Genomic DNA, 9,882 nt, shown 5'->3' on the forward strand with positions numbered 1-9,882 from the left:
CTATTCTAAGCCCATCTCGCATCTCCTTGAGATGGCAAACCTGACCCCATTCTTGCTTCCTCTTGTGAAGGCCGGTTCCTATAACAACCCCATGGTGTGGGATTGGGTGATAAAGGCTTTGTTTTCCTTCTCCTTCCTGCCTTCCAGATTTACCCTTTACGCAGTGGATACGCGAGGGAGACACTCAGAGCCGAGCACGGTCACCCTGAGGACAGCCTGCCCGCTGGTAGATGACAGCAAGGCAGAAGGTCAGTGTTCAGGTGCCTCATTTGCCATGACAAAAGACATTTCCTGCTAATTTTGCTTTGCCTCTATTCAGCTCTGGGTGTTTAGGAGGATGCTGGTGGCAGCTGGTTTGGTTCCGAATCAGAAACACCAGTAAAAGCCCCGCTGCTTTTGCACATCTGCATTTTTGAGGTTTGAAGCCAATACCTTTTGTTCTTATGCCCAGAGCTTTTGGCTGCTTTCAGATTTAAAGATTCCTCTATGTGAAAGGCAGGTTACCTCTTTTCTTTCTTCCTTGCTTTCTATTCTGAAAAGCACACAAAAGGAAGTTTTGATTAATGCTTTATTCCATGTTCTTGATGAGCATTACCAGGAAAAGTAAGCAAACAGGAGACTACAGAGAAGGGAGGGAATGGAGTTTTGTGCATTTTTCAACTCTAAAGAAAGATCCTTTTCTACAGCAGGGTTCACCCTCTTGTTTAATACATCTGAGCGGCTCTAGTAGATACCACAAAGATGATGCGCAGTATTTGTGGCTGAAGTACCATCTTGTTACCAACAGCCTTGTATTCTTCCTATCCTTTAGCATCATAGCTGTGCAACTGCTTTTGTTCTGGTGAATTAGGGAAGAGCTTGCCTGCCCTACATGAGAGGGTAAGGCTGTGTTTGCAGCCCTCCTCCTCTTCCCATTCCTTCATGGAGAATTGCTGGAGTCTTTAAATGCTCCCCCAGTCACCAGATACTGCTGCAGGCAATCCCAAGGGACCAGCAGGCACCCCAGATGCCCACCCCTGTTCATTAATCCCATTCCCCTGATCCTTTCCAGAGATAGCTGACAAAATCTACAACCTCTACAACGGCTACACCAGTGGGAAGGAGCAGCAGACAGCCTACAACACGCTGATGGAGGTCTCCGCTTCCATGCTCTTCCGAGTCCAGCACCACTACAACTCCCACTACGAGAAGTTTGGAGACTTCGTGTGGCGTAGTGAGGACGAGCTGGGGCCCAGGTACCTGTCCCTTCCCTGCACTCTCCCCTGCACCAGTGCCTGGGGCACACTTCTGCTTGGCCACTGTGGATGTGGCCGTCTCTGCCTTTTCCTTGTATCTGAGAGAAGTCCCCTTTTGGTGGTCACCAAGCTGTCATCCCCTAGGACCACCAGGTCCCACTCAATCTTTGGATGAGTGGTTATGGCAGATATAGCAGCTTGGAGGTCTTTGGATGGGAGTGTGTGGGACATGTAGCAACCAGCCTGACACAGGCAGGTAGTGCAGATGAGCTGGGTGTGTTGGAAGAGCTGAAGGGTGTAAATTAGGCCTGGGACAAGAGAGTAAACTGGGACCGACTCAGATCCTCTTCAGTTGCAGAGCCGTGGTAGATGAGCCCATGGCTGCCCCAGGGTTCAGAGATGTCCTGATGAATTGCAGGGTGGATGCTTGGAAAGGGTGACTGAGGGGATGGAGCAAACATGCAGCAGGTGTGTATGTGTTGAGTGGTGTGTGCACCAAGCATTAGGTACCAAGAGCTGCAGTACAGAGGCAGCTGTACACGTCGGGGTGTTTGAGGAATACAGGACAAGTCCGTCCTTATGCTGTAGTATTCGTGCATGCCAAAGAGCCAGGTAATGAGGAGCAGCAGAATCCCTCCTGGGCAGTTTTTGCTGGTGTCAAGGAACATGACGTGACCTCCAGGACCAAAGTGGATTCTGCACCCAGGACAGATCCGTTCTGCCATCCTGCATTCACATTGGCTTCCTCCACACCCAGGAAAGATTCCCTGTGAACATTGAAGGAGAGGACCACTTGTCCCACGTTTAGCTTTGGGCTCCTGTTACCTCCTTGTGTGGCTGGGGACATGTGAGGCAATGCAAACGCCCGCTGCAGGGGGATTAATCCTATGTGAAAACAGTTTTTAGCCCCTGGAAGGGCAGAGCTGAGGTGCTGGTGAACAGATTATTACTTGTGTGTGTAGATTTGACTGTTTGACACCATCAGAGGGGTCAATGATTGAGCAATCGATATGTGATAAACTTGGCTCTTCTAAATAGTACCTTTCATGAACGTTTCCTTCTATTTATTTCTCTATCTATCTGCCTTGGCGTGTGTTTATTCTCACAGTGGTATATGGTTGCCATACAAACCATAAATGTTTCCAAAATTCCCTTTTCCACCTTCCCTCTGTCCCAAAAGAATAATTCAGCTTGCTGATATAGGCACTAGAAAGGTCCTCCTAAATTCTAGCCCTGTGGTGCCCCTGACACCATGCAAGGATGCACAGCACCTCATCTGTTACCTATATACACCTTTATGCTAGAAGTATTTCCTCTTTACCATACATTTCATGCTTTGAGGAGGGCTGGGAGAGGATTGGTTCTGGGAGTATGAAGAGGAACCTTTCCAGAGGGACTGCATCTGCAAACCCCAGTGACTCTAAGATATCAAAGGTACATGAAGTACATTGCACCAAGGGTGCTGGCAGTGTCCTGGCAAAGGCCAGACTGCCACCCAGCCCCTTAGGAAGCATTCTGCTTCTGTCTGCTTGTTAGATACTGCTAAGGATCTGCCTATAACACCAGATGACAGCTCCTCACAACAGTTTATATCCTTCCTGGACACAAATCCAAGCTGGCCTGGGGCTTGCCCTCCTCCAGAGATGACCTTGGTCATAGTTTCTTTGGTAGTCCATTAGCCTCTGGCACAGAGCCATCCTCATCCTCCCCACTGCTCTCCTCCTCCCTTGATGATACTGCAGACTCCTTTGTCCTTTTCAGTTGTTCCTCTCTCTTTAAATCCCTGGGAACCATCAGCCTCTTCTTACAGATCTTTATTTCCTGTTATTTGAGACCCACCACACTTACTGAAGGATGCTATCTAACCTGACACCTGCATCAGGTCGTGAGAGGTACAAAGTGACATTCAAACTGCCCATCTTGCCTGACTGTACCACACTGCATCTAGAGCCAGTGGTCGATTCGGCTGCTGTCTGCCTTCCTCACCAAGCCAGAGGAGCTCCTAGCAGTGCCCCTGTTCTCTACTTGAGCAATACGTGACTTGGAGCCAAGGGGAAGCATCTACAAACACCACAGCAGCCAGTGCCAGGCCCTTGACAAGAGCAAAGCTCTGCCATCCAGCTTGGACAGAAGCAGAGGCACTGACTTAGCGGGAGGAGAGTAAGGATGTGCCAATGGAGGCCACCTTGTGACGCGATTGGAACTGACAGCCTCTTCTCCTTCCCGGGGGAACGTTCATTTTCCTACCTTGAGATGTTTATCAGATGAGCCTCAGCTTCGCAGTAAATGTTCCCTCATAAACCGGAGCGACAAGAGGGAAGTTGATTGCCTCTGTGTAATAAATACATCACCCCAGAGCCCTCGTGAGCCCAGTTTCCATGAAAGCCACAGGTTACTGCAAACAGCTGCTTGCGAGGAGCCATGCTGACAGCCAGATGTCCCAACCAGACCGTTTACATTAAGGAGACATTAAAAACTTAGCTCATAGGTGGCCCTAAACCAGGACTTTCTGTGGTCAGCAGCATCTTGGCACCTGGCTTGCCTCTTCCTGCTCGTCTCCTTTAGCAACAACAAACCCTTTTCCTGCTTCCCTTCCCAGTCCTCTTGCAGACACGGAGTGAATCTCACAGAGTTAATTTGTTCCAACAAAATCTGTCTGAAGCAGTGAAGGTTTAATGCTACTGTGCATTCAGACCTTTGGATGTGTGCAGCCAGAGGGCTTCCTGACACAGCAACAGGGAGGTTTCTGTATTAAGTTTCTCTCACTGTGTTTTCAGGACAATTCTGATGACCACTGGCTTTACGAGGAGGCAGGAGAAGTAATTAAGTTTAAATCTTCCTTCCATGCCCCTGCTTGTGGCCTCCAGCAACAAGCAGGGGTCAGGATGTGGCATCAGCCCAGGGCTTGCAGCCTTTCTTTTGCTGGAGCAGGTCACCAGGCAGGCAGCTGGGACAGTCACGGGGGATGAAGTGCATCTCCAGAGCAGCTGCCTTCTGGTACCGAGGGGGAATGCAATGTTCTGATGGGAAGCTGTGATAAGAGGCCATCGAGTCCTGGACTCATTGTCCTCCCTTATGAGGGTCTGACAGACCCAGGTCAGTTCTCAGTAGAGTGGAAGAATCTGTATTTATGACAAAATCACCCCATATGGGAACACAGCAGCCAGGCAGCAGTCCTGGGAATCTCATCCTCCCTCTACCCCAGGTATCATTTCTTCTTTGCCTCTTTATGCTGGTTCATTCTCTTTTAATACCTTCCTCCTAGGTTAGATAGGGCAAGGTTCTGCTGGCTCTGGATATGTTTTCATCCCACACCAGCCCTCAATGTGAGTGGTCACAGGCCCCTCTGCATCTGGGGGCAAATGTCCCTGTGGGAACACCCCTGGGCTGGGCAGAGCAGGACATAACATGTCTCCTGCTCTTGGTCACAGCCTTGTGGAGCTGGGGCTGGCAACCAGGGACATCGGTGCCCTGTCCCCTGTGCAATCACTGCACTGCACTCCCTTGCAGTGGGGCCACTGTTTCATGCACGAGCACTTGGAAGATGCCCTGGCAGCACCCATCCCCTTTCCCTTTCCTCTCCCCCACCATGCCACAAGGTACCACAGAGGGAAACAGCCGTACAGAGCCTATTTTTAAATCCCCCTCTTCATCATTTATGGCTGTGGCTGTGACCTCCTAAATCCATCATAGAAGTGGAGACCAAAATCAGTCCCTGGCTGGTGCTGACTTAAAACAACAGCCCCTGTGGTGGGCACGTGGCAGGTGGGATTGCTCCACTGGCTCATGCCAATGTGGGGGCACCCCTTGTCTGGGATATGGGGTGAGGGGAAAGGGTTTGCTGCATGCCTTTGGGGGCTGAGAGCTGGGGGTTTGGCCACAGGCAACTCCCCCCCTCACTCACTCCTCTCCCTATTCCTGCCCTTTAATAAGGCAATAAATTACTGTTCCTGGCAGGGATGAGGTTGGTCAGCATTTAGGAAGATTTCATTTCCAGGATTTGAAAAGGTGGTCGTTCTGACCCGACAGCCCTCCGCAGGGAGCGCTTGGGTAATACCCAGGCCTTGATTTATGGTGTTAAATTGGCAGCCCAAGAACTGCTCCTGTAATTTATTACCCCACTTCACCAGAGAGCCTCTCTTTTCCCCTCACCCGCTCTGGGTCTCCTTCTCCTTAGTTGTTTTAAGAGGGAACAGCTGACAGCCGAAAGCTAAATCTAACATTTACACATGACTTCATTACCCCACTAACATAAATGACTCAAAGTGGTGAAACCCATTAAAACTGGGGCTTTTTGGCACTGGGCACTGAAAACCAGGGGCCTGATTCCCTCCCTCCCCATCACCCTGTCTCCTCCTTGACCACAGTGCAGCGTGTTTTCAGCATCCTTGTAGCACCAACCCATTGTGTGCTGCATCGCAGCATTAAACACTGATTCTTTCCTGGGACTGACTGCACCAAGCACACCTGCAGATGCAGTGGTGTGTGAACAGTTAGTTGAAGTGATGAGAAGGAGGGAGAGAAAGAGAAGAGCTTGGCCAGCACATGTACAGGGATGTGCTGGGCAGTCCACTCCTTGTGCTGTTTAGGGCCAAGTTGTGGTTATCACCACTGGGTTTGCCTCAAGGGCTCATCATGGCCACTCATTGTTGCTCCCTTCTTGCCTTATGGAGTCAGTCAGGGGGAAAATCATTGGGTTGTTTGGGTGGCCTTCAGATGGATGACTTCCCCATGGCACTTGTCACATCCAAGTCCATCCTAGGAGCTGACTGTGGGCTCTTGGCTCTAAAACCAGATCAGAGAGATATTCATCAAGGCAGGTTGTTCCCAGCAAGGAAATGGCACAGATGGTGGTGTTTGGTCCCATCCAACACCAGTGACTGTGATTTGCTGAAGTTTGTTCACTGCAGTGACAGTCACTACAGACCTTGCTGAGCTGAGCTTTACTCGATCAGTCTTTACTGAAAGCATCTAATGCCATCGTAGGATTTCATAACATCTGCAGCAGACATGCAGCAGTGACGGGCCTGTTCTCAGCAGTGGGAGCACCAGCTGCTGCAGAAGGTCAGGTGGCTGCTATGAAGAGTAGCATGAGTAGAGGATTCTGTCAGAGCTGGGCTCAGCTCAGCCCATGACACCATTATTATATGTGTGTGTATAGCTAATGACTCAAATTGCCTAGTCAGGCTTGTCTTTATACATTAAATCACTACATGGGTACCATGTAGTGTGGTCCAAGAATGACCAACTCCCTTTTCCCTTCCCCTGTAAAGCCAACCCTGCCCCAAGACCCTGGGGATGGAGCAGGGCAGTTTTCCACACGCAGCGCTGGAGGAGCAGTGGTTTACTACAGCCTTTCATCCACTGTTTCTGCTCTGCAGGGATTGGTCTGTAGCTGTTTGGGATGCTGGGATGCTCTCTTGCCTCCTGCCACCGTCTCTGCCCTCTGCTCCGGCGCTGGGTGGCTCCAGGCAGCCCTTCCCTGGCGTCCTGTCGCCGGGTGCCTGTGGGTGCATCGGGCTCCCCCCACACTGCAACATCACTCAGCTTTCATAACCAACTAATCCCTCCCTGTGTTTGTGCCTCGCTGCCCCTGACATCGCATTATCGGGAATTTACATTCCTGCAGGAACTGCGAAATCCCCAAGCCCTGAATCCAGAGCTTTCCTGTGGCACCCAAGGGAGAGGAAATAATCTGTGATCTTGCGACTTTCAGACCACTGAAGTAAACCCTTTTCCCCTCCCTTTGTTTGATTTAGCACTTTACAGGCTCCCACAAGGGGATTCTTGGTTTCTTATGGGTTTATTTTGTTTTGTCTTCATGTGGTGTGCTTTTTTCCCCTCGCTTTTCTAGTGTCAGTCCTTTTGGGCCATTTGCCTCCTGGAGACTTGGGAAAGCAGGGAAGGGAGGGCTGACCTCATCAATAGGATGCTGGGAGTGTCACCAGGGTGCATGGGGACTAGCACATGTGCTGGAGCCTGTCAGAGCGCGTAGTGGTGATGGTGACCCTATAGCAAGGGCAGACAGTGACCCCGTGCACCCAAGCTGCTCTTGTGGGTCAGACCTGAGGTCCCTCCAGCCTGCTGCTGTGGAATAGTAGATACACCCAGAACATTTGGGCAAAGCAGAGCTTCTCACTTGAAATGGGAAAGACAATGTCAGGCAGATGGGTCTCATGCATTCTTCATAGAATCATAGACTGGTTTGGGTTGAAGGGACCTTAAAGCTCATCCAGTTCCAACCCCTGCCACGGGCAGGGACACCTTCCACTAGAGCAGCTTGCTCCAAGCCCCTGTGTCCAACCTGGCCTTGAACACTGCCAGGGATGGGGCAGCCACAGCTTCTCTGGGCACCCTGTGCCAGCACCTCATCACCTTCATAGACAGAGCTGGTGGTGGACCCCAAAAGTCCTGTCTCCTGGTCTCTTTGCACTGCCCGCACTGCTCTGTCTCTATCTCTATCTCTGTCCCCTCCAGGAAAGCACACCTGATCCTGAGGAGGCTGGAGAAGGTCAGCAGTCACTGCTCCACCCTGCTACGCAGTGCCTACATCCAGAGCCGCACCGAGACCATGCCCTACTTGTTCTGCCGCAGCGAAGAGGTCCGGCCGCCCGGCATGGTCTGGTACAGCATCCTAAAGGACACCAAAGTAACGTGCGAGGAGAAGATGGTCTCCATGCTGCGCAACACGTACGGGGAGTCCAAGGGGCGGTGAGGGAAGGTGCAGGCCTGGAGCTGTGGGAGGCAAAGGGACTCCGAGGAGTCGAGGACTTGTGATAATGCTGAGTGCTGGTGGGGTTTGGGGTCGGGTGGTGTTTGGAGGGGTTGGAAGGGGACAGCGAGGCCAAACAGGACTTTCTCACGCAGACAGCAGAGAAACAAGAAATCAGCAAGTTGGACTTTTAATTTCTTTTCCTTTTTTTTTTTTTTTTAATTTTTCAAGAGGAAAAAAAACCAAGAAGAAATTCCCTAATTTGACTCAGCATCAAAGCCTCTCCTTTTTAATCTTTTCTTACTGAATTTCCTGGACTACACACTCCAAAACCCTGGATAGGAGGAGATAACGCGCTGGAAGCCAGCGTCAGGCAGAGGGGAGCTGCTGGGCACAGGGTGATCCCCTCCCTGCCTGTGGGGTGCAGTGGTGGCCGAGGACGCAGGAGGAGGTGGCGCGGGTGGCCGGTGACACCGTGCTGCCAGCCAGGATGCCCGGATTGGGATGCCAGGCGGGTGCCAGGATGCTGCAGGCAAGCTGGGCTTTTGTACCACTGCGAGTCGATGGAGCGGCTCCGTGCGCAGCCGGCGCCCGGCAGCTTGTGCTGTGCATTAAAGGTTCATATTAAGTCCGTCTCTGCTGCCTCCTTGGTGTTTCTTCCTGACACCACCTCAGCGCTGCTTGGGCATTCACAGGACCAGGTATCACTGGTGGCTGTTCCTACTCGGCTCTGGATGCAGTCCTGCATCCAGCTCTGGAGTCCTCAGTACAGGGAAGACATGGGCCTGTTGGAGAGGGTCCAGAGGAGGCCACAGAAACGATCAGAGGGATGGAACAACTCTGCTATGGGGAAAGCTGAGAGAGTTGAGATTGTTCATCCTGGAGGAGAAAAGACTCCAGGGAGACCTTATTGTGGCCTTTCAGTGCTTAAAAGGTGCCTAAAGAAAGATGAGGACAGACTTTTCAGCAGGGCCTGTTGCAACAGGATGAGGGGTGATGGTTTTAAACTAAAAAAGGAGACATTCAGGCTGGATGTGAGGAAGAAATTCTTTACAATGAGGGTTGTAAAACGCTGGCACAGGCTGCCCAGAGAGGTGGTGGATGCTCCATCCGTGGAGAGACTGAAGCCAAGCTGGATGTGGTTCTGATCTAGTTGAAGATGTCCCTGCTCATTGCAGGGGGTTGGAACTAGATGACCTTTGAAGGTCCCTTCCAACCCAAACCATTCCATCATTCTATGAGGAGCTGTATTTGGAAACCGGAGCTGACCCCAAGAGCTGGATGTGCAGAGACAAGGGGAAAGTGCAGCCTCTTTGTGTAGGGTCCTTCTCCCTCCCAACACCCAGCTCGGCCACTGGCCCCAGTGGGAGCTGGAGGCATGTGGGAAAGCCCAAGAAGGAAGCCAGGGGCTAAAAGGACATAGAGAATCTGGTTTCTTTTACTGTCAGATGTGGGTTAGGCTGGCCCAAGATCCCTGTGGGTAATGGATTTCTCAGCCTGGCAGCCAAACCAGAAAGTGCAGGAGGGTGAGAGGGGAAAACACACAAAAAATCAGATCAGCTCAAAAGCTGTTGCTTTTTAAAGCAAAGTGACAAAACCTGGGGTGGGGAAAGGGAACAGCGTGGCTTGAATGAATCGGTTTGGTCAGCCCAAAGCAAATAGTTTTGTTTAGTCTTTCAGGTTATTTAACCCTTTAATGTAAAAGCAAACAAGCAGGAGGTGAGTTTCAAAATGAAAATGTCTTGAAACCAAAGGTGCAGGATTTGATGTGGAGGAAGTTCAGCCAGAGGCCTCGGAAACCTTTATCTTCTTGAACTAAACCTATTTGCCTGATTTGCACCCACTCGAATAATCCTGATGGTTTCTCCCAAGCTGCTCTTTTTCACCCCCTCTTTGGTTTTGTCTCTTCATTCATCTTAAGCCGCATTGATGGTG

At 51.0% G+C, this 9,882-nt stretch overlaps 1 protein-coding gene across 6 annotated transcripts in view; it reads left to right on the forward strand.

Annotated features, from left to right (window-relative positions):
* The window catches only part of ASTN2 (astrotactin 2), a 344,763-nt gene extending 336,184 nt beyond the window's left edge, over positions 1–8,579 (forward strand). For 5 of the 6 annotated variants that reach the window (XM_062640264.1, XM_062640262.1, XM_062640263.1 and 2 more), the window contains 3 exons: positions 148–248; positions 1,052–1,235; positions 7,713–8,579. In XM_062640264.1, coding sequence (XP_062496248.1) covers positions 148–248; positions 1,052–1,235; positions 7,713–7,950 — 523 coding nt within the window. In that variant the 3' untranslated portion in view covers positions 7,951–8,579. The remainder of the gene's footprint in view (positions 1–147; positions 249–1,051; positions 1,236–7,712) is intronic. The other variant, XM_062640269.1, reaches the window with a different exon arrangement.
* Positions 8,580–9,882: the final 1,303 nt, after the last annotated feature.

Source organism: Pezoporus occidentalis, unplaced genomic scaffold, assembly GCF_034315485.1.
Source record: "Pezoporus occidentalis ecotype Australia unplaced genomic scaffold, CSIRO_AGI_Poc_V1 ctg64, whole genome shotgun sequence".
Lineage (NCBI taxonomy): Eukaryota > Metazoa > Chordata > Aves > Psittaciformes > Psittacidae > Pezoporus > Pezoporus occidentalis.